At 46.0% G+C, this 25,239-nt stretch overlaps 1 protein-coding gene across 3 annotated transcripts in view; it reads right to left on the bottom strand.

The window, feature by feature from the left end:
* The window catches only part of MCTP2 (multiple C2 and transmembrane domain containing 2), a 124,550-nt gene that overhangs the window by 9,386 nt on the left and 89,925 nt on the right, over nucleotides 1–25,239 (bottom strand). For all 3 annotated transcript variants that reach the window (XM_044445060.1, XM_044445061.1, XM_044445062.1), the window contains 3 exons: nucleotides 17,516–17,638; nucleotides 9,568–9,609; nucleotides 269–378 (listed from right to left, as the gene is read on the bottom strand). In XM_044445060.1, the coding sequence (XP_044300995.1) occupies nucleotides 269–378; nucleotides 9,568–9,609; nucleotides 17,516–17,638 (275 nt within the window). The remainder of the gene's footprint in view (nucleotides 1–268; nucleotides 379–9,567; nucleotides 9,610–17,515; nucleotides 17,639–25,239) is intronic.

The raw sequence follows: 25,239 nt of genomic DNA, 5'->3' as shown, positions 1-25,239 counted from the left end.
AATGTACTGCTATATTTTCAGCTTAAATATAATTTTCCACCAGCTCCCGGTCATAATTAAATGAACAAGGCAGACAAAATCAGGAATTAATGAATAAATGCTACAATATTGGGCCTTGTGACTAGTGGATTAAAAACCATGGCTATCCAATGACCTTTCTGCTCTTACATGCTTGCCTCCCAGTAATTCCCAATTAAATCTGTCCACTTGTTTCCATCCTGATGTTCAGAGGTTTTTCAAAGCAAACAGGAACACATTTTTCACTTACTTTTTTATCCTCTCTGCAAAAGACGCAATTTCTTCCAGGACAGTTTGGACTGTTATGACAATGTCTTGGACCATGTGGATTCTTTCTATTAAGCCCTTTTTTTCAGATTCCTGGAAGGATTAAGGAAAAAGATGGGAGGAAAAAAGGGGGAAAGGACAAACAAACCTTTAAGTTATCTCCTAAAACTGTCCTGGACAATAATGGCAATAAGAGAGGTTTTTACAAGATACTTGGCAAAAGTATTTATCACAGCAAACTTTAAAACCCAAAGGCTCACATGGCCCCAGTCTGTAGCCTGGAAATGTACAGTGTTTTGTCAAATGCCACATTTAATTTTAACTCTTTAAAAAACGATAGCAAGTGCTACTCTCCCACTTTCAGTGTTTCAGAGAAAGTTTCCTTTAGAACAGCTGGAATGTCTTTGCATTTTAGGGTAGCTTAAGAAAGAAGTGGAGAAAGAGGGGGAGAAGTTCATGTGAGCCTCCCCCATCCATGGAGAACCAGGGTTGGGCTTTCACTTGGAGCCCTGAATCTCAGGAGAGCATCTGCTCCCTCCACCTGTTGTCCATGGGCACTTGGTGGAATAAAAGGGCCCTGAAAATCTCTGCCCCAGCTGAACCTCCCGGATAGCAGCCTTTGCCCTCCGTGTCCTCCTTCTCCTGCTGCCTCCCCTTGAATCTTTCAGTTTGAGGGTAACACCCCCCAAATCCAGTGCCCTCCTCTCCCCTGTCCATACACCCCTTTTCACAAACAGGGGTGCCCTTAGGGGACAGGGTCCTTCAAAGACCCACAGAGTTGAGAGCATCTGGACATGCAAAGAGGTGTGTTTTCCTTTTGCCCTGTGGGCCTCGGCCCCTGATTTTGAAGGACCCTATCACTGCCCTGCCCCCATGGATTGGAAAACACATGCATGGGGGACGCGAGGCTGGCTGGGCTATTCCCCGCCACTGATGTGCGCCATGGCCTCGCACCCCACCAACAGTCGTGTAGAAACACTTGCCTTCTGCTTGTGCGCTCAACTGATCCAGGAAAAGGCTCTGCTTGCTATGCATCCTCACAGGGTGCCCAAGGCGCTGCGGATTGGGTGAGGGCTCCCCATGCATTGCATGGCAGAGCTGAGTGTGGGCAAACACCCGTGTGCATGTGGAGCCATTTCCACTCCTGGAGGAACACACCCGTCCCTCCACGATGGAGACAGGATGCATGGCCATGACACACCCTGGCAGCCCCCAGGCCTGCTTGGGTCCTTCCCATGTGCCAAAGCTGCTGGTGGTGGGAGAAGGGAGATGCGTGGATCTCTCTGTGGACTGCCATGAACCCAGAACTTCTCCTGGAAACACACACAAACGACGTGGTCCTCCCAATTTGCTCCTGAGGGGTAGCCAAGGCAAACAAAGGGGTTCTCCTGTGTGGGCTTCCCCTCTGGAGCATCCCGTGGGCGGGTGGAACTTACAGAAGGGGATCAGTTGAACCTGCCCCTTTCCGCCTTCTCCTGCCACCTCAGCCTACATATGCTTGGGAACAGGCGTTTGCAGCACCGACCTCCGAGTCAAGGTGGCAGAAAATGCTCCCAGGTTGCGGGATGCTTTTTCCAAGCTGCAGCAGACAAGCTTAGAGGTCTTCTTGGCTTAGAGATCTAGTGGCGCTCGCTGTCCAGTGTTTTGCCCATCCCATCTCATTCTGAGACTGAGCACAGCCAGACGCGCACGATATTCCAGGGCAAGCCTTATCTTGCAACCTGGAACTGTGAAGACAATCTTCTGGCAGCTGGAGATGCACCCCGCTGGCTTTGTTTACACGTCTTAGATTGTGCTACAAAAATGTGGTGATAACACAATTTAGCGAGACAATATTACATCTTCTGTTGCAAGCTATCCCGACTGTCTAAGAATGAGAGGCTGAGTTAAAATGGAAGGACTGATTTATTCAGAAGGACATCCTATGCAGCTTCCTGGCTGCAGGCAGACAAATCATTGGAGCGATAGACACAGAGGTGTGCACGAATGTTCCACCACCAAGAGCAGCCAGGTCTGTGAGGCAGGGTCTTCCTTGCAGCAGCTCCCAGTCTGTGGCGCTCCCCCCGGGGCTGCATCCTCAGCAAGGCTTATATGGGCAGTGGGAACGGCTCCGCTTTGCCAGGACATGGATGGGCATCAGTGTTCTAAGGACGCTCTGCTTCTTTCGCCATTGCAATTTCATCCTGTTGCTGAATCTATGTTGCAAGCGGTGCCTTTCTTTAAGGGGCCTGGCAGGGCAAAAGGCGCTTTATAACTACCCCAAAGATATGAAGTGCACGTACAAAAGAAGATGGTGGCATTTCTAGAGCAGAGCATGAAATTCCCCCAAGGGCACAGGAAAATGAGTCAAAAAATTGCTAGCAAAGGAGATTGCATTAATCATGCCCTGGCTATTAGTCTAAAAAATTGCTAAAATTGCCATGAGAAATTTCTGTTTCCTTTGTGGACCGCTCTTTTCTTCAGATGAATGCTGGGGCCACACCAAGCGTCTTCATTCTTCCTGAGAGTGAAACTGAGCAGTTGGGTGCTATTCTCCCCCTGCCCCGCATGCCACGTACTGGGGAGGGGGAGCTCTGCAGCAGCCAGGAAGGAGAGGTTTCTACAGACTCCACAGAAACATGGATATACAGAAGTCGAATACTCTGAAAATGCTAAAGCGGCCAAGGACCTGGAGATTTCAGGTCTTACCAAATCTTACTGGTGGTTGGAAAGTAAAATACTCAACAATGGCATTTTATCTGGAGATGTGACATCCATATTATCATATTCATATTCAGGTGCATATTGAATAACAAAGACAGGAATTAATGTCTTTGTTACTACCTTTGGTTTGGGATGGAAATGGGAGACCTGAAACATGCTGCTGCCCAATCACAGGTATGTTAAATCCTGCAATCAAGTGGCAGCTTAATTAACACAATCAGCTTAATGCTTATGATTTATCTAGTACTTCACATACACTGTCTTAGAACTCTGGTCAGGTGCCCTACGAGGTTGGCCAGTATTAATATACCCGTACTACAGATGGGGGTAAGGGAGGGTAGGTATGAATAAGAGGCTTGTCTGAGTCTACATAAAGAGTTGAAGGTAGATGGAAAACTTGAAAATGGTCATTCTGGCTCTCAGGTCATGTTTGCAGCACCTACACCTGCTTCCTGACAGAATGCAATAGAAAGCAGGTAGAAAAGCCATCCAGTGCTTCAGTGCAGCCAGCTAAAGAGTGTTTTGCTAACGCTTGAGCATGCCGGAAGCAGAAAGCAGGTGTATGGGAAGAGGAGGAAGCCAAAACATGGGCAGGGCAACTGGGCTAAACCCTGGCTGCCACCGTTCATTATCCAGGGATTTCTCTCCCAGCTAGTGCTCCGTTCTCATCTTGGGTCCCATTTGGCCTTGGAGCAAAGGAGGCTGGGTGACAGACTGCAAGGAGGTCCACCCGTGCGAACTGGATCTAGCCCTTGTCGCTGGGCACATGGGCCAAATGGGCCCACGGATGGGGTGGACACTCACTGAGTAAGCAGTTATCCTCTGGTCTCAGTGGGCAAAAGCGTGCACTCTAAGGGCCACCATGTCTGTGTTGCACCCAAGGATCACATTTCTCCCCAGAGTCAGCCGTCTTTTGAGGGGTGCACGGAGATTTCTTTGGTGACCTGGGTCTCCTAAGCCAACGTCTGAATTAGCTCACAGACAAGGCACATGCATCCGCAAAGGGACCAGCACCCGCAGCTCAGAGATCTTTGTCCGAAGGCCAGAAGAAATTCCCTGCCTGCACAGAGTTGTCCTCCCAGCCTTTTCCCTCAGGCTGTGCTAAGCAGAGAGGTCCCCTGCCCGTCGCTGCAGCCTCTTTCTTACTCTGGCGGCTTCTTGGCCGACTGCAGCACTTTGGGCAGAATGAAAGTAGCCCTCAGCCTCTGGGAAAGAATTAAAACCATCAAAACGAACTTACAACTGAGAATTAATTACATGATCGGTGTGTTACTTAAAATCTTCCCCTCCTATTTGGAGCTAAGACAGACCTTCTTTCTCTGTTAATTGCTTGCGCAAAACTACAAAAGACGGTCCTGGGGAAGCGTGGCAGGGGGAAAAGATTTTTATTTTTTAGACGAACTGCATCAGAATTTCAAGACTTCTGTGTCTAAGTAATTCACCTCTGCTTGAACTTGGGAAATGAGATGCATGGCCGTTGCCCAAGGGAAGCTGAAATGCTCACGATCTCAACTTTTGTCAAGCAGGCAAATGCTCACAATGGCTGTGTTGGGTGTTCACTCCCACAATTCCAATGCTTTGCAGCACCACAACTGAGCACGAAGCCTTTCAGTGGATCCAGCACCTTCCTGCGGGAGCGGATCCTCCTGGGGATGGGAATTGGGCGTCCCTGCAATGTTAACCCTTTGGGGATCCGGAAGAAGGGAAACTATTTCAGAGGGATCAAGAGAAGGTTTTGTGGCAGGTGGGTCCATGGGGGTCAAGCACACTGAGGCTATGTTTGGGAAGCAGTCCAAAAACTGAAACAAGAAGGGAGCAGCTAGTGAAGCCAAGTGTGAGTGTCACAGGCCCAGACAAGAGCGGAGAAGAATCCTGGGTGTTGGAGCAACACAGGAGATGCTCTGCACAAACAGGATGAGGAAGTGGCACATCTGTCCTCGCTAGTTCCCCAACAGGGTTCACTTGGATGACCATGTGGGCTGCAGAGGCTCAAGTCCACAGCAGATAACGAAGCGCAAGCTGCTCCAGTTTGCTTTGGGACCTGTGCCTAAAGCTACTAGGAGGCTCATAACTGTGTCCCCTTTGAAGATCAGCAAATTTCAGCTATGGATAACCTGAAATATCAGTAAAATGTGGATCACTTAGACTGACTCTCAGCACAGTTCTCCTGCTGAAGTCCACTTCTCCCCCACCAGCCAAAGGAAAAATGATATTCTGAACTCCTCTGTAGGGAGGGTTATGGGGTGACATTTTCTAAGTTGCTGGGAAAAGCAAGACAGAGCTCACTGGACCTAAAGTGGCAGGTGAAAACAGGAGGAGCCCATCAGGTTTTTAAGGGACGATGGATGAGTTTCCCTTAACCATGGGAGCTCATGAGATAGCAATGCCTGATTGACAGGCAGGTCTTCATATGATATTTCTATGATTGCATTATAATGCATGCACATTGTAATAAATTTTATTTGTGATGTTTCCAAAAATTATATATACGTTTGGGAAGGCTATGCGTACATGCCCTGGAAAATCGTAGATTAGACAATAAACCCCATTTTTGAGATGGGTGCTAATGCATAGTCGGAAGCTTCCATGGTGTTTCAGTGTCAGTGAGAAAGTGGAGCACTTAATATTTCTCTACCTGCATGCCTGGACAAAAGCAGAAGAAAATCTTTGTTAGTAGAAAAGATACCAAATACTCGACAGTACAGACTGCCACTGCCTGACAGAGGCCTCAGAACATATCACATGAATTATGCGCTTTCTAAACTTCTTGATCACAGCAATACTCTGTCACTCTCCCTGCAAGAGTCTAAGAGCAACTGAAAGATGGCTTCCAGGTGATCTCTGTCCAGGCAGCTTAAGGGAGCAGAATTGCAGCGGAAACTCATCATATACTTTCAAGGCAAGTCCCAGGTCCTACGTAATTCTATGACATAATTACGGTGGCTTTCAACCCATCTGGAAATTTTGTTCGATACCTCAGCAAAGAAGCATTTGATACAGCTCTACTCCGTTCAAATAGCCACTGATGCAGTCACTCAAGTAAATGGCATTCTATGAAACAGAATTAAGGGGAAGGTGCTTTTTAGTTTCATTATCCTTCTTTCAGGATTAAAAAAACTAGCAAGAATAGGAAGGAGCCTTCCCTCCCTTCCTGTCACCTTGCTTGGCTTGGGATGACAGGGGCTGTAATCCAACACATCCCGGGCAGCTGGCCTACAGGGGGCCATGATGGCTAGGAGTTTCAATACAATACGTCCAGAGGGATTGAGGACTTTGAAAGCTGGTCTACAGATGTGGAATCTGGGAGGCTTAGGCTCCTGCAAGTGATGAGCACCAAGGAAGAGTCTGGTCCCATCCCTGGCATCTCCAGACAGGGCAAGGAAGGACGGACGGACAGACGGATGGAAGGGCCAGAAACCAGAGGAATCACTGTGCTGACAACACTGAGCTGGCAACGGACTCAGCCTAAGGCAGCTATCGCTGCTTCTATGGCTTACAGACTAAATCAAAGGGATGGTGCCTCAGTGACGACTCAGCCTTATGTGTAAGCCCAGGCCTGGTGAGTCAGTCACAAGGATTCTGCAGCGGCTTTGGTGGGTTCACGCAGAATGAAAAACCAAAGTAAAATCCTGGCCTGGTGAGTCTGTTGTGCCGTCCCGGCCCCTTTCTGGAGCACCCACATGATAGGATTAGCCTTCTGAAACCATGGAAAGAATCAACAGTCTTTTCTAAGGTTTTCCTTCCCTGTCACTTCTTCACTCACCTGGACCCCAAAGCACCATTTTACCATTCTTGGTATGGAAACACCATAGAGACGCCTGGCAAGAGTGGTTGCAGAAGGGGCCACTCCTAGCCTTCAATTTTTACTTCCCTCTGCTCACTAGCTACAGAAACCTCATTGTTTGCTTTATCCTCATTGGCAGAACAATTTCTCCATCTCCTTGTTTACTTTTGGAAACACGGACAACACGAAAATATGCAGGGAGAAGCAGGGAAGTGTAAGAAAACATCTTTGCGGTGCTGAACTTATGGGTACCATCATCAGGAGGAGGAAGCAGGGACCCATCTCAGGACCGCAGTGGGCCAGTCAGGAGGAGGCTGATGGAGTCCATAGGGGAAGGCTGGGGATTTGGCTCATGGGGGCTTCCAGGGTGTGTGGTGAGGCCCGGAGGATCACTACCCACGTGATCATCTGACAGTTCAGACAAACATCTGTGTGCTGTGGAAGCAGTGCTGCAGTATAGGAGCCGAGCCAAGATCTGACACCGTACAACTGACAGCATAGGGATTGCAGTTTCCTGAAACCTTAAAACAATCCTAGGGGAAGTTATTTCACATCTCTGGCTGAGGTGCAGTTGGTGTCCAGGACTTTAGGGGAAAGCTGACAGACAAAGCAAACCTCCCTCTTCTCCAAACAAACCCATTTCAACATGAAAACCAAAAGTCATCTCCATTTGGCCCTCCTCTAATGGAAAGATGAAAACAATTAATAGTTTTTAAATCTTTGATTGCTACATCTGGAAGGGAAGTCTAATAAATAAATAAGCCTCAGCATGTAGGTGGAGGAGAAACAGTGCTCCCAGCAGAAGCCGTTTCAGATATCTTACTATGAAAGCAGTTCAACTTTCTGTTTAAAAAAGCCATGCTAAAGAAAATCACGCAGGAAGGTATATGCACTGGGAATGTACCACAGATATCGTCCATCACAGTCTCCTCCATTGATATTTGGAAAGGAAAGGGAGCTGGCAACTCAGCCTTTCTGTTTTAAAGATTGATCATTCACATGGAAGGGAGTTAATCGGTTCCTCTGGTTTTGAACTAAGTGTCTATGTGTTGCTAAGTCATAAACAGTTAGTCTCTGAGGGTGTGTTACAATCCCCAGAAGCACGGTCTGTTGCGTCTGACATGCAACAGAATCCAAGAATGCTCTCTCTCCCCCGTTCTCTGTATACTCTGACAGAACACACACACATTTGATAGAAACCATGACCTTCTATGGCAGATCCCAGCCAACAGCTTTCCCAAATTTTAGGAATTGCTGCATTGTGGGGGAAATGTTTTTAATAACATTTGCTTCTATGCCATTCAGTAACATAATAGCAAGATGTTATAATGCCCCAGTGTTTCTCTGCAATACCTTGCACCTTCAGAATCTCCAGCATACTTCCAAACAATCCCTTAACATCCAAGTGGGGATGGGCCACCCAAATGTTGTCATTTGCCAGTTCCCACAGACCCCCACTAGTGTGGCCACAGGCCATAAGCATTCTGGTCCAACAACATCAAAGCAGGTCTGAGCACCTGGAAACTCTCCAGATGTTTCCACCTACAAACCTCATGGTTCCTCACTATGGACTGCATGTGCTGGAGTGCATGAGAGCTGCAATCCAAAAGCTCTGGAGGGGCAAAAGCCATCTCCTCTGGTTCTTGGGGGACACAAGCTGCCCACTCTGACCCAGAAGGCCAACAAAGACGTCTGGACCAAACTAGACCATGCATGATCTAGCACATTCCTGAATGCCTTGGTTTTGAAGGACGGCCTGAGAACCCAAGAGCCCTGCTGAATCAAACTAAAGGCCAGTCTGCCTCAGCATCCTGTTTTCTCGGAAGGCCCCAGAATAAGGGCGTAAGGATAACCACAGTCTCTCACTTTCGACCATCTCACTTTTGGCCTCCGTCATCACATCCCGCCCACCGCACCCCAGCACAGAGGCTAGCTGCGTCCTCCCCACACCTTGACCATCCCATCCACCGTCGGCATCGCATTCGTGAGAGGTATGCCGGTACGGGGAGAGAGCTCGGCAGGAGCTGACTGGGAGCAGGACGCTACGCCATGCTGCGCTGGATCCACCACCTGGGCAGGGCACCGAGGACCAGGCCTTTCTCCTGCAGATGCCACCCAGGGGAACGCAGCTGGTGGCCAGAGGGCACTGTCCACCGGTGTCCGTTTGGGGCCCATTTGGACTAGCCGGCTGTGTAGGGGGAACGACGAGATGGATGGACCAACGTCTAAGGGGGGCTGCCACTGCTTCCTTGACCCAGCATGTGTGGCTGCAAACCAGGCTTTTGGCCCCACGCCTGCAATCAAATAACTACAACTACCTCTTTCTCTTACATTCATCCTATTTTAAGCATCAGACGCGACCCTAGGATGCAACCCTGTGCGTGTTCACGCAAAAGAGAGCCTGCCGTTGGCTAGAGCGTGCTGGGAACTGGAGGCTGCCTTCTTTGGCCTGGGCATGCACTGGCCCCCACCCTCACTGACCGCCAGCCAGGCAGGGCTGCTTCTTGCGCTCAACAGTTCTCTCTCCCACGATCCACCTTTGCTTCTGCTCTGCTTAACCCTCAGCCCAAATACGAGTTCTGATGGACCTGAAAGCCTGCAGACTATTTTATGACTGAGCTTGGTCCTCCTAAGAGTATCGTTTTCTGAGTATTTTGGATATTTCTAACACACCAATCGATTTCTCTCTCTCTTGCTCACTCTCTGTGAGAGAGAAAGAGAGAGAGAGCTTTACATAATCCACACTTATTGTCCTTCTATAGTTTCAGCCTGCATTTCTCATCAAATACACTTACTTTGTCATCTTCATCTTCATCATCCTCCACGACAATGCAGTCCTTTAAAGGCAAAAACACAAAAACAAAAAGCAGAATCAGCCTGTTAGCATGCTTTGCCTGATTTATATGCAAGGTTACTGCTTTGTATTTCCCTTTTCCACCCATTTTCACCCACAAGGCAGAGAGCAAAGAATAGTTAAACACACAATGTAGCCTAATAAACTCGGACAATGGGAAAGAAGCAGTAGCCAATAAAACTCAAAGGACAAAACCCATTGAAAGTTAAATGCCATCAGAACCTTGAGGATTTTTAAAGAGGCTGTAAGCATTCTCTGAAAGGAAATGTGCACTGGAATTAAATACCGTACTCTGTGTGCCCTTGTGGATCTCACCTCCAAAAGGTAGGGAAAGGGTTAAAACATGTGGAGAAACTATATACTGGGGCAGGCCTTCCTTCTATGGGAGTCTTGGCCATGCTTAGGTCAGCCTTTGCTAACTGGGTGCTCGCCAGACGAGTTGGCCTACAATCCCCATTATCTCCAGTCTGCAGGGCCACTGGGGATGAGAAGAGCTGTGGTCCCAACCTTCTGGACAGCAACAGTAGACTTTGCCCCCTGGTAATTTTACTGTCTCAGCCTTTGCTAACCATTTACACGACAGTGGGAAAAGAAGATTAAGTACCCAGCAGGACTATTGCAGGACACGTTATTTTATTTCAGAATAAAGTTATCAATAAAGGCAACAAAAAAGAACAGACATAATAAATCAAGATCACTGAAGAAACCTAGGAATTCCTCATTATATTCTGCGTCTACAATTGATAGTCTCATGGAAATATTGGCAGTAAAATGGCCTAAGCAGGAGCAGAACACCTAATGAAAGAACGAAAAATACAGTTTATAAAACATATAGAAGGAGCCTGTGCAAGTGTTTGTTATTTTGTGCTCATGTGTATGTTGGTCAGAAAAAAAATATGGAACTGTACTTAGTTGCAATGTTATCAAAAGTTCACCGGAAATAAATAGCAGTCATGGTACCAGACTATCTTTCCTAAAGTTAGGAATCCAAAACCATTTCATGCAATTTTTTAAACAAAACAAACTGCATCAAATTAGTAGCCCTTTCAGCACTTGGCATGGATCGCCAAAACAAACAGGATCCCTTTGACTGCCATTCCCAAATAAATAAACAAACAGAAGCTCTAGTGGGATGCTGGAAACACTTTTTCTATGAATGGCCCTTTATTTTGTGAATCAAAAGTCAAATGGAGCAGGAAACCTGGTCTCTTGCTGTACGTCTAATGGAGAATAAGGAGGAACTCTGCAGCTTATGGTTCTACCAAAGGTAACAGCTCTGTTTAGGCATTTGCCCTCAGTACATAAGGGCTGAAGGTTGGCAGAGGCTCAGGTTTCTGTCCCAGACCAGCCCTTGTTTAGTTCAGACCGTGCTGTGTTGGATCGACAAGGTCTGGGATTGAACGCAAGAGGAAATCAAGAATCTTCCCTCTCCCAGTCCTCTGCCTTAGTCCCTTCTCTCCACCCCAAGCCCACATGCTTTCTGCTTTTCTTTTCTTTGGAACAGTTTTATTGGTGGGGCAAAAAACCTCATTTAGGGCTTTTTTTTTTTAAATGTGGTGTATCTCTCCACCCTTTGAAGCTGATCCAAGGACACTGCTAGTTCCGTCCTTTGCTCAACCATTCCTGTTCCAGTTCCAGTCCAGTTAGCTGACACTGGAATGGAAGCTGTTAAGTAGAAAGGCCAAGGATTAGCAAAAGTAGAGAATGAATTCGCTCCCAACCCCACCAATACACTCACTCACATACCAAGACAGTGTGATTTTAATCACATTCCTTTAAAGGTAACATTTGATTTTGACTATTTTATGAAGTTTTATCATTCTCAAGGACTTGAGGCTTTTACTTTGGAAAGCAGCCCTTGCCCATCAGAAAACATCAGTACAAAACAAACCTCATGTAAGACAAAAAAAAAAAATACATCTAAACAAAACAGATGCAGCCTAATCATTCTAAAGGCAAGAGGCTTTGGGATGCTATTTTATGTTATTTTAATTCATTGCCAAGTTTTACCGCCAGTACACAGTTTTGTTCTTTCTCTGACAAATGAACCAGTTGGAATGTCAAGGCTGAGAATTCTGCACTCGGTTTGTTCTAGCCTCTTGCTTGTTTCAATGGCTGTTCTCTCCCTTTAGGGCCATTACCAAAACATTAGGGGGGAGAAAATACATTAGCAAGCACATAATCAATCTTAAGAATCAGATACAAAATTCTATACCGCATTATCACTCGATTTGATAAAAAAGAAGAAAACAGGTTAGGATGGGGGTGTCAGGGGCAACTTGGATTTCAATGTCTCTCCTTTGCTACTGATGTATAAAATGAAGATTTCCTGGACTAGCCGGGCTGTTGGTTTTTGAGCAGATACATATTTTCTACCCCAAACCCCGCACTATAAAAATATTTACACATGACTGTGGAGAAAATGTGCCAAAACAGAATTAAAGGCTGCTTTGTTCAATAATTACAATAACCAGAAATTGGAAGCAAAGCCCTAAACACGGGACGGCAAGCTCCACGCAGAGCCGAGCTGGGCAGGTTCGTTGCTTGTTCGTGCCATGTGCCACCAAGTCATCTCCAACTTACTTATGGCAGCCTGATGAATGGATGCCCTCCCAGATGACCTTCTCAGCCCTAAGCAAAGGAGAGCCCCTTCCACCACTGAATTAGGGGGAGCATCAGAGAAGATGGCCTTGAAGCTGCCATCCCAGTTACTCTGCAGATAAGAGCTGCTTTTGCTCTGAGAATGGAACTGTTTGTCTTGAGGCAGCTTTGTCCTCTTGCCGGGAAGGAGGGACAGAGTGAAACAGAGGAAGTGTGGCAAGAGTTTTCTTTGGCTTGGGGAGAGGAATCAACGTGTAATTCACCTGGGTAACTCTGGAGGTCCCTTAACCATCCCCCAGCTTATTCAAGGAACTGATATACAGTACCTACAGAAAAGGGTGGATACACTTTCTTCAAATCATTTCTGCACCACATCCATATTTCAGAATTTCATTCAATAAATTGCAGTTCATCTTTGGCAAAGATGTCCTTGTTTCTTTCTAAGTATCTTCAAAAATAATGCAGTTGACCTGGCTACACTGGGCCACTGGAATTGAAAGAAAACTATTGCATGAGCAAAATCTTTGGCACTTCATTGGAAGTTTCCTTCCTCTGTGCAAACTGCAGACACAGGGCTCTCAGTATGGATCAGGACCATTGCAGCAGTAGTTAAACTCCCTCTACACAGGATGATATCATCTCTATTTGGACCAGGCGGCCCATGTTTACTTGTGAATAGGAAAGGAAGTACAGCTGTAAGTTCCTGCTATCCATTAACGGTAAATGTAGTTCAGCCCCCCATGTTTCTGGAAACCATTTCAGTCCTTTGCGTGTGAGAGATGGAGCTGAGTCACAGCAGAAAAGAGGGTTCAGCCAACAAGCTCATGTGTCGTTAAGGTAGGTCTGAGGAACATGTCGGTGATCCTGATCTAAGGAGCCCAGGGATGGTCCAATACTCCCAGGGTAATAGATGGGGCTAGAAGTGAGTGCACTTTAAACAATGAATGCACATTTTGTGTGTCTGGAGTTCTTGCTGAGCAACCGCCTACCTCTCAGCGATGCATGAATTGGCCATACCATCACTTCCCACAAGCACCCACGAGTATACACACAGGTCTCCTCTACACCTGGACCATTCATGGTTCCCCTCCTGCAGGCCCCCTCTGTATGCAAGGGACATGGCTGGTGGAACCCCTCAAGTCCCCATGTGTTCTTCTAGTGGGCAAGGGGGTTCGACGTGAATTCTCCTAAGATAAAGTTTCCCAAATAAGGTTTGATCGATCATGGGAGGTGATCTAAGGAAAAATATTGTCCTCAGCAAAATGTACAGCAAATTGTAGCATCCATCACCCGCTTAGCAGTGGTGAAGAGAACATTTTAGATTTTGATGTGCCACCAGAGAATGAGTGATGGAGAGCAGCTGTTTTTAACTCTACATTGGCAACTTTCATCAGGTTTGTTCAGCTCCACAATACGTTATACTCTATTTTTAAAATATCCCCCTTTGTATTTAATGAGTTGTTTGTCCCAAATTCCATCTAGTGCAGAAAAGTCCCATTTTCCAGATGTAATAAAAGACATGTTAAATGTCCTTATGGATACAAGTGTAGGGCTTGGGACTGCATGTTGTTTTTGTAGTCCCCTATCATTTGTCATCATATTCAGCAGTCTTGAAATGGTTGGCTAACTGAAAAGTTGTTTTCTCTTGGGTGGGTGGGAAGAGAGAGGCTCAAAACAGAATTGGAAAAATGCAGAAGAATCCGCAGGTATACAGGAAGCTAGGAGAGAACCACTGTGGCATGGTGGTGAAGTGCTGGCCCTGTGACCAGGCAGATCTGGATTCTAGATCCTGCTTAGCCAGTGACTTTGGGCTACTCTCAGTCTAACCTGCCTCACAGCAGGTATGTGAAAGAAAACCAGTTTGAGAGTTGGAATCCGCCAGATTCCCTGAGCTTGGCTTCCCCAAATCCAAGTCAGCAATGCAAGTTGCCTTGAGTGGGGTACAAAGGTAATATTTTAATAACAAGCAACAGTTATGGTAGGAAGTTGCAGCAGAACCCTGGCCTGCATAGCCCAGTATGATGATGCGACTGGTAGCAGTGGTTTTCAGGCATGGGGACCTTCCAAGCCCTGCAAGAGAGGAAACCTGGGACCCTTGAAGCGCTGAACATGCATCTGCGCACCAAGCAACGGGCCCTCCCAGTGGAACTCCCGTGTTCCACAATTTGCCGTCTTCCTTTAAGCTCCCATCAATAGGAAGGATCACAAAGTTGCTCTCCACATGGGCAAGTGTGATTGACTTTCCTGAAGGTTTCACCAACAGTGTCTCCATTTACATCTCTCCAGTAAGGCAAGTATCCACACTTCTTTCCGGCTCCAAGGATCTGAGCTTTAGCACCATTTTTTCAAACGGCTCTTACCCAAAAGAACTCATTTCTGCAACCCCTCCAATTGCTCCGTTCCCTAAGGGCTCTTACAAGGCAAGGCTCGCCCACTTCAAAAGAGCACAAGCACCAAGGAAAGCTGCCTCAATGGGAGGCAGGAGAAGAAAAAGCAAGTTTCTCTGCAAAGCTCCAGAGCTGTCTTGAATTAAGTTTAATTCAAGTTAAACGGCAGTGTATTTTAAGAGCCTTTGTTGTGGTTTTATACAAACTACAGGAATGCTAACAATACAGTCTGGAGTCAAGAAATTGTGTTTGTGGTGGCATGTTAGCATTCCTGTGAGGTGTATGAAATACCTTCTTGTCAACAAGGGTCAAATAGGTTTCGTATAGAAGGTGGACAAGTGTTGGTACTTGGAGGTCCAGCTTCTTCTTGAAGTTCAGCAGACTTCTTGCCCACTTCTGATCTGATGAGCACAAGCAAGGTGCAGGATCTACAGAATTTGAAGCTGAAAAGTACACTCTTCTCGAGTGATGGGTGCAAGTCACATGTTGTTCTCAGCTTCCAGTTTGCAAAAACAGTGCAATTTTTGCACATTTCCCTGGTGTTTACTGTGCACAAAACACAGCTTAGCATAGAGACGGATGTCCCATCTGGCTCGACTCACACAACGCCAAGCCAGTGTCTGTGTTGGGTGAGGTAACAAGAATGCATGGGAGTAAATCATGAAAATTGGTCAGTTTTTATTCCCTCTTGGATTCCTCATACATTCTGACCCAAAAGGAAGCTAAAATGTAGTTGAAGTATGTACTGAGCACATGCACATTTTTGGAAGCACACTTTCACACGGGCGTGAACTTCCAAATGTGAAGGAAGTTCAAAAAACTGAACATTTCTGAAAATTGCATTCCTGCTCCAGTTTGTATTTAGGATTGGAAACAGAATCTGGTGGCATGATTTGCAAGCAAGCAAGAATGAAATTTGCCTACATTTAGACAAAGTTTTCTTACATTCTGCAAACTCCTGAAACTCATTTGGTTCTGAATTTAACCACCCTGACAGGCCACTGTCCTGTTGGATTCTGGCTCTTTTGTTGTTCTCACTGCTGTTTCAGTTTGTATATTTAAGTGTTAGTAAACCATTAAGTTTGGAGGTGCTGCATTGTCATGATCTTTAATTAATGGGTTGCTGTCTTTTTTGGGGGCAGGGGTGGTCCGCATGTTTCATTAGCCACTTCGTGTTTCTTTTTGGAGAAGGAAAGCAGGTGATTAATTTTTCCCATAAAGCAAGAGATAAAAAGCAACAGAAAACGGCATACAAAAGTCCTAAATAAATAAATAAATAAATAAATAAATAAATAAATAAATACCTCTTTGTATGGATTCTCTGCCTGGTCATACGTAATTACAGATGACCAGCTAACTGGCTTTTGACAAGAAAGCAGCAATTTTCCTTATACGTGATGGTGCTGCATTCTCTCGTTTAGCACAAGGGAGTTGTCCACTTTGTAAGTGCCACATGAGTTAAGAGGAAAACCACAGTTACATCTGACATGCCATTTCTGCGCCATGTGCTTCTAGATGTCTTAATTCAGTGACATTTTCTTAGACTCACTTTCTCCGTGGTCTGAGATGCTGACCAAATACTAGACACATAGAAACCGAGCAAGTCAGAAGGGGCCTCCTGGGCCACCCAGTCTGACCCCCGGCCCCACTCATGGCATCCCTACCATTTTGTAAATCTACCTGAGGAATCCGGTATGTGTGCGGGTGCCTGCAGACACATGCAGGGTATAATAGTTTCTCAAAAGTTTGGGGGGACTGAGATTTAGAACCAAGGGTTCATTGGCAACTTTCAAACATTTTTAAGGTTCCTAACACATATCTTGTTCCTTGCATTTCTTTACACATCAATCCTTTATTATTATTGTCATTAATCTGTGTAGATTATGTGTAGGGTTCAAGCTAAGTTAATTGCACTGAATTCCCACTAAAAACCAATGGCATTTAACTGAGGACTAACTTTTCCCATTGATTTCAGTGAGACTTATGTGTAACTACCTTAGTTTGGACCCAACCCGTCGTCATTACCTGCTGCCACTATTACGATCCTCCATGTGCACCACCTTTCCAACCCCTGCTTAGGACTTGGGTGGCATGCGCCAAACCCCCGAACTCGCTGGGGCCTGGAAGTAGAGCAGCCAGTTTGGTTGGGCCTTCACTGGGGAGTCACAAACGTGCCCAATTCCACCCTCGCCCAGGATAGCAGGGACACTGCGGTAGTGCGAACAGCCATCACATTTGCCTGGGTCTCCCAAACCTGCCTCCTCGCCACGCTCCATCTTCCCCGTTCCACAGCCTTGCCCATGCTGGGAGACCAGGAGTGACCATGAGCCAGCTGGCACTTCAGGTCGCTGGGAGCCCTGCTCTGCTCCTCTCAGCGTCCCTCCAGTGTCTCCTGAGATATCAGTGGGATGAAATTCTGGGGGATGGAAGAGGAAGAAGGGGTGCCCCTTACCTGCCGTGCCCAATTGCCTACTGTGCCCAGGGGAACCTCATGAAAGGCTGCCCAAAGCCCCCCACACACGTTCCGACTGAACTGTCCCCCCACACATTTGATGGGACCAAAGGAGACCCTTCCACGATTTATCTGGATTTGTTTGTTTAGGGACCATTTATCCAGACAGAACCCCCATGCACGAGGGCGGCTTCTGAATTAAGAGTATAAAAATAAAATTATGACTTATATATTGTAGCAACCATTCTTAAAAGTGTGAGGATCTTTATTCCCTAGTTCACAAAGGACTTTTTTGCATGTGGAGGAAAGTGCCTACTTTAAAGTGACACTTAGAAATCCAACTGCACGAGCTGTTGTCATTAAACTGAACATACTCAAAGCCTTAATTTTCTCCACTGTTCAAGGGCAAATAATAATTGGTCCTGAAATATGAAGCACTGTTTACCTACCTGGGGGTCTTGCATGCTGGCGACTTTCTCTGGAGTGAGCAGGGAGAAGTTGTAAGCGAAAAGCAACAACAATGCCAAGGGCACCATGTACAATTCAAAATGCCAAACAGTGATCACAAACACCTACAAACAAAGCAAGACGGAGAGGGTTATGGGAGAAATGTGCATCATTTGCATTAACTAGAAGGAGCAAAAGATGGAGGAGACAGACTTGGAGAATAAAGCTTTCGAGTATGTTATTCTTGCAAATACACATCCTTGAATCTCCAGGCACCTCTGATTCCCTCCACCCAGGCTTTTATATTTGCGAAAGATAAATCAGCCTGAATTGTTTTCATGTTTCATGTGCCCTGATCTATCCATAAGGATTGCTAGCGTCACCTTCTCCTTTTACACATATTGTTTACATAATCCTACATAGATATAAAGAAGAAAATCAGAGAAAGGTTAAAAGCAACCACCACCAACAACCAAAACAAGTGTCAAAAGTTCCACGTTCATTTTAAATGAAAAGAAGGCTGCAGGAGCAGAACAGAAAGGGAAATCTCAGTTCCAGGTAGTTAAGCTAGAGCATGGCCTCCCTTGCTCAGGACCAAGAAATGCTGGTCCTAGTGGCATTTAACTCTTTCCCTTGCACTGCTTTCTGTTTCTTTGTTTTCCTGGAGGAAAGCCATGTCCCCTTTCGCCTAAGGTGGCAAAGTTCTGGTACAGAAGCGCTTGCCAAAAGATCACCTGTTTTGTTGCTTAAAGAAAAAAGAAATTCCAAAGAAGTGATGCCATATGTACAGTAAAAGGGGCTGGATCTTTGCCAGGCTTTTTCTTGTTTCAGGATTTGAAGTGAGGGAGCCTTTTAGGAGAACCCCAACCTGGAGAGAAAAGAGCCACTCACAGTGACGTTTGTCCTCCTTCATTTGTGAGCAGCCGGGGTCAGAAGCGCCAGTTCCACTGTCACTGAGAGCTCTGTCTCTACAAAACTGTTCTTAGGGGGAAACACACTTCACCCTTCCCAAGGCTGCCCTCCAATTCACCATCTGCAGATGTGCTGGTAAACTTGGGGCAAATATTTCCACTGGCAAGCAGCTTCCCACAGAAGCACCCAGAAGACAAGAAAGAACCCCACAGGCGTGTATGCGCAAATCCGTTGGTTAGTGGTAGATCAGCCCTATGCCCCGAGAGCCAATGCATTTTAATTCACCACTCTGGAATTGGTTTGGCTGCAGAGCAATATATAAATACCCTAAATAAAAGAAACACATCTGCAGGGTCTAAGCTCAAATTTCTTATGTCCTGCTTCATCCATGTGCCAAGTTCACCTAAAGAAGCTGCCCCTCAGAGGTTGGGGTCCCTTCCCCTAGATCTCTAAACCCCAAGCTTGCTTGTACCAGATTGTTTTTTCATTTTGAAAGCTGCAAAATTGTATTCTTCGGGCTGGGATTCAACACACAGGATGGATCTTGCATTTGCTACTTGATTTAAAGCAGCGCTTAGTTTGCATTATCTGGAGTTTCGGCAGTGCCATCTAACCTTGGCTTTGACTTGAGGACAAGCACCAAGACAAACTTTTGCCCAATCATTTCTTTGCCCTACCAAACATGACAGATTATAACTTGCTGCTTCTCCAAAATTTGGCCTTGACAGAACACGTTACTGAAGAAAAGGGCAGCGATATGTCTAAAGTTTTACTCAAAAGAATATAAGCCTGTGAGTTTGTATCGCTGCCCCTGGGTTTTTAAAAAGGAACAGCATTTCCGATTCAATCCCTCCCACCCCAAAAGGCTTGTTCTACAGATGGTAGAACTAGGGATGATCAAGTTTGTCAAAGTTCTCTGAACTTCACTTCAAAGCTTGGTTCCCATTCTTATTTGCCAGCCTTTGATTTGGCACTTACAAACGGGTGAAATGCACATTTCCAATGGGAAAGGGTTAAGGTTCTTCAAAATTGCACACTTTTCTTGTTGCTGTCACAAGCTATCAAGTCATCTCCAAATGATGGAACCCCTATGAATGAATGTCTTCCAACAAGCCTGATCTGCCATTTATAAAAATGTGATTTTTTTAAAAAAAGTGTGCATTTTGCAGGTGCAAGTGAATATAAAGCACACAGTTCACAAATCTGCAGATTGCAAATTTACCGATTTCAGATGTGTGCACCTGTTTATGTTTGAGATTGTAAGCCAGTCATTTCTGAGGGCTTTGTGGGCTGATACAACATTCAGGTGCATTCCTAGTTTAAGCCATGCCGTTTACAAAGAAGGCTACAACCCTCTAGGAATGTTGCTAATGAATCAGAAAGTTAATTCCCATAGGATGCCATTCCTGCCCAGTCCCCAGCATGTCCTGTAGCTATGAATAACAGGAGGCCTGAATGCTCACACGGGTTTATTGATCCAAAGCTCCAGCACTGCAAAATGCATGGGGATAATATGGCAACATTTCAAGTATACTTCCATGTCTGAATCAAATGATATGCCGCTGCCAAGGAAATGCCCTAAATTATCCCCGCCTCCTTGCTCTGAAACGTCAATTACATTCACACTATCCTGGCAATCTGTAAGTAAGAGTCAAAAGGCTCGTAAAACTTAAAACCTCCAGTTTGTAGAATGCCATGTAAGGATAGGCGCTACAAACTGCTCAAGAACTTGTCTGGTAAAGAACAGTGCTGCCAGGCTGCTGACGGGGACCAGTCGTTATTCTCACATAACGCCGGTCCTCTACCAGCTCCACTGGCTTCCAGTTGAGGTCCAGGTGCAATTCCAGGTGCTGGTTTTAGCCTATAAAGCCCTGAACGGCTTGGGACCAGGATACCTGAAGGAGCGCCTCTTCCCTCACATGAATTACAGGGTGAATCTGGATTTTATGTGCACTATTTGTATTGTGTTTATTTATTGTATGTAAGCCATCCAGAGGCTCATGCAATGGGAAAGCGTACAAAAATCTAAATAAATAAATAATGCCTTAAGGGGCGTAAGACCTGCGGGAGAGGCTCTGCTCTGGGAGCCCTCTGTAAAGGAGATAAAAAGAACAACTACCCGGAGCAGGGCCTTCTCTGCGGTGGCACCCAGATTATGGAATGTGTTCCCTGGAGAGGTGCACCTGGTGCTGAGTTTATATTCTTTTCAATGCCAGGTTAAAACCTTTTTATTTAATTGCTATTTTAAAAACTAATATTTTATCATTAACAGTCGCTTTTTTGTTTTTTGTTTTTCTTTTTATATAATATTTTATGGAATTTGTTGTTGTTTTATTGTTTTTCACTGTATGTGCTGTGAGCCTTCCCAAGATGCCGAGGCATGTGGTGACGGTGTATACAAGTTTTAAATAAATAATAAATGAATTGTCTGTGGGAGTTGTGCAGAGGAGCTGCGCAGAGAACGAAGCTAACCAGGCAGTTTCCGGTCATTGACTACACTGCAGAGTAACCAAATGTTTTCTTTCCCATAGAAGGAAAGTCTCACGATCATGCAGTGGTTTGAGTCTTGGGCTTCAATTCAGCCCAACTCAATTCGCCACTCCCCATCACTCAATCTCTCAGAAGGCTACAAAGTAGATTAACTGGCTGACTGATGGATGGATGGATTGATTTTATATACCATTCAACAGCCATAAATGGTTCCCAGAACAGTTTACAGAAAAGCAGCACTAAAAATATGGATGTTCATAATTACATGCCAACATCCAACAACAATTACATCAGTAAAAACAATAAAATAAACCCAATCACAAGGGCCATTTTGAATAAATTTGTAACCCTATGGGCCACCAACCCACCCACCTCTTGACCTTACTCACCCACATATTAACGGTGGCCGCACGTTCACAACTCTGCTTGACACAACAGTGAGAACAAGTTTAAATAGTTAAATGGATTCAAATAATTAAATAAGAAGCAGAGTAATATTAAATAAATACACAAAAATAAAAAGAAATCTCCCACACATGGTCACAAGTGCCTTTGCAAAAGGAATGCATAGATACAAATATAAAGTGAGAGTTTCCTGGACATTTTGCATGTTGAAAATGAAGATCCAAATCACATCAATGTTATGCCACCATAATACTTAACATTCCCAGAGACTGGACATCGGAATACATGGCTCAAACGACATGCCGCAGAGACAATATTTGCAAAAATAGCCCTTTACAAAATAAAGGTCTCTGTGATTAGGAAAGAGTATTATATTGGATTCCTTGTCAGTGTGAACACATCTCGAGCCTTTTCTAATGCGGTGCGTGGTTGTGGAAGGATTTTCCCAGACAGGGGCACCTGGCAGTTACATTGCTCTCCTTCATGCACCAGGTGAGGGTACCTGCTTCACTCCCCGGGCATTTTAGTCTTTCTGTTTCTGTTTCAAACCTTTTACTGCATTTTGAATCTTCATACTGCTGGGTTTAACTTTGGTTTTCACTTCCGTTTGATCCTGCAGCATTAAACTTTAACAGTGTGATCACATGCCGTAATGGCTTCAGTTGTTGTCACAACTCCAAACAGCTTCTACTATCGGACAGTGCTGAAGTGTGATAAATCAATGCGTTGATACACCAATAGACTCAAGTCACTATTTCTGACCCAGTGACTGGCCAAACCAGTATTTGACCCACGGGACTTAGCCGCCTGTTTCAGGACTGTCCACCCGGGCTGGCAATGCCACCGTACAGCTTCAGGCCAGTACCCTTCCTGGCTGCCAGGGTCAGGCCTGAGGGGCCCTGCAAGTGCCTGCAGAGCCAGGAGCACCCTTGCGGGCTCCGCAGGAGCAGCTCGAGCCCATTGTGCGGGCCTGCGCAGGAAAAGGCTTCCTGGGACTGACGTCCTTGGCCACCGCAGCGCAAGTTGTCCTGGTGGCTCCGGCTCTTCCTGCCTTACTCCAGTCTGGTCCTGCTCACTCTGGTTCGTCCCTGCCTTGTTCCAGTCTGGGCCCGTCTTGCTCCCCTTGGATCCTGGGTGCCCTAGTTTGCTCCGGTCCCACTCCGGTGTGTTCTTGCTTGCTCCCGGTTGCTCGTGCCCTGCTCCAGTCCCCTCTTCGCCAGACCCCCTTTACGTGACCGCTTCCCTGGCTTCAGGCCACTGCACTGATTCTGGACTGAGCTCTCCCTCTCTCCTGTCTAACATTGGACTGCCTGTTGCCTTGAGCATGGCCCCGGACTGCTGGCCACACCAGTAGCCTCCAGCCCTACTGAGCTGCAGGACCTGGCTCCACACCAGCACCCTGGTCCCAGTGTTCTGTCTGTCCCGGCCACCACCCACGTCCCGGCCCTGACACTAGCACTGCCGGGAGCCAAACCTGTGATGTGCTGGGCACTGGGCATCACTTAACTGTGCGAGTGTCCTTGGACCAGAGCTGGCCTAACCAAGCCTAAACAATAGGCAGGCAGAGAGATCATCCCCATCACAGATCAGTGCATGTCATCTGCAAAGCCATGGGTATTAGGCATACGAGAAGCAGGAACTGTGGATTCCGTGCGAGTCTGCAACTCCATAGACAGAATGGGGAAGAACAGCATAGCCATTTGGTTTTGATAAGAATTCAAGCTGCCGCGAGACACTAGTAATGGGACAGTCTATAACATTTTAAATGCATTTAAGAATTCACTAAAATGGATAGAGTTCTCCATATTTGGCATGAAAACACTGAAGGTTTGTTTTTAAGAGTGCACTTGGGAGAAAACGAAATGATCAGATTTGTCCCTCAGGGCCAGGAGCTTGAGCACTTTGGTACTTCAAATGTGGCTTCAAATGGCCCGCTTTCAGCCTGGGAGTTGCCTCTTTACCAACGGCAGGACATGTGGACACCCCAGACAGGGATCAGATACTGAATGTAGTTACAGATCAGAAGTGAATTTTGTTCCACTTCATTCTGATAAGAATTTACAAAAATTCAGAGAGGGTGGAGGGAGGGAGTTTTCTAAAAATTCAGTGGAAGATAAAGAAAAGCCAACAGATCTGTCTATCCCTATTGTGTGGTTTCTGCATGTGCAGAAGACTTCAGGAGACTCTTATCAACTCTTATCAACCGAAGTGACTACGGATGAAGAACTGGGGAAAGCAGGGGCAAAGCTGTTTACTTCTGAGTCATTCTGGCTTGCTCAAAACCACTCCGGCTTAAGGCCGGTGCTACGATTGAGTGAGCGAGAGCAGAGACTGCAGGGCAACGGATGGTGCTGAGAAGCTGAAGACAGAACTCTTTGCCCCGCAGCTGCCCTCCTCCACAGCTAGTCTGATTCTCTGGTTCCCGTTCCATCACTAGCGCTGAAGAATTCAGCGCCTCCTCCAGTTGGCTTCTGTACACAGAATTGGGAAAAGAGCCAACTTCTTCATTGCTTCAGGCAGAAAAATAGGTTGGGCTGGCCCCGAGCTAGCAGTTTTTCTTCCTAAAGAATATCAGAAATATGCAGCTTTTACTTCGGAAGAGTTAAAGAGCTTCGCAGATGCAATTCAGAGCAGAGAATACCTGCGGAAGAAGGAGTTAAACACCCCCTTCCCATACTGAGGCTTCATTTTTTCTGAAGCTTTCCACTGTTGCTTTGCCAGATGAGAACGCAAGACTTTGAAGAGTGCTGCATGGGAGAACATGTAACATGTGGTGATGCTTTCAGCTTCCTAAATGTTTGCTGGTCTTTATCCTAATTTATATCAATTGTGCATGCATGTGAATTCTTCACTCACAGCCATACGTGTGCATTACATACACAGAGAGCATCCATCTTCTCATTTGCATCTTGAAATACAAAATAAATGGCAGGCCTTTAATTTTACGAGAATGAATCCTCTTCCTGGAGAACAGCTCCAGCTTTGCAAGTTGAAAGCAAGGGCAGGCGAAAGAGAGCGAGCGAGAGCTATCCCGGGTGTTTTAGTAATTAAACAAATGTGAATAATGAACCATATGCCCAGAAGGGGCCTTTGTTCAGGAGGGCCAGATTTCTGTTTGAATTTTTAATTTTTAGATATAGATGAAACACTGGGAGTGTTGGAGCAATCCAGAGAGGTAACACCCTGTGCAGTACACGAACTGTCAGTAGCAGAATGAGCAGAGTATTCTTGGATGATTATATGCCCAGGTTTCGGTACTTAGAGAAGGTATTTTTTATTTTTCCCCCATCCTTCCCTCCTTTGAGCAACTGTTTTAGGCATCTGTTCAAAGTCTCCATGAAAGAGATATTGACAGGTTTTTAGGCTGAACAGCCCAACCAAAAACAGAGCACCGTCTGCCAAAGAAACCCACGCTGACCCCATGGGACAAAGCGACGAGGATGAGTCTCCTTTCCTTTCGTGGGACCCACCACATCGCCTCGCGCACTCCAGTTTGGTGGGAAGCCTGTCTTTGAAGTGAAAGCCAAAGTATTCTGCAGTGAGAAACCCAGCTTATTGCTGGGATTCCATTTATGCAAATTCTTGCTTCTTGGCAATGCTATTCCATAATGAGGGAAGGCTAGAGAAAAAAAAGGCCCTAAAAAGCACCTACCACTATGTCCAATTAAAGAAAGCACACATTAAACACATCAAGGACACAATCCTGTACATAGGCAAGCAGAAAAACGGTGCATTAAATGGCGCCTTAAGTTACCTTCTGCCTACACGACAGGAGCGGGGCGGGGGGGTGTTATGCAAGGTGCTTCCTCCTACACATACCTTTCAAGCGTCTCCGGAAGAGAAAGTGACCCTCCCTGCCTCGCAGAAGTTAACACTGGGCAGGATCCTCTGGTGGCTGTGATGATGGCAATGAATTTCT

Source organism: Varanus komodoensis, unplaced genomic scaffold (assembly GCF_004798865.1).
Source record: "Varanus komodoensis strain SLA01 unplaced genomic scaffold, ASM479886v1 scaffold46_3, whole genome shotgun sequence".
NCBI classification, from domain to species: domain Eukaryota; kingdom Metazoa; phylum Chordata; class Lepidosauria; order Squamata; family Varanidae; genus Varanus; species Varanus komodoensis.
This window is presented reverse-complemented; position numbering and strand designations above follow the sequence as displayed.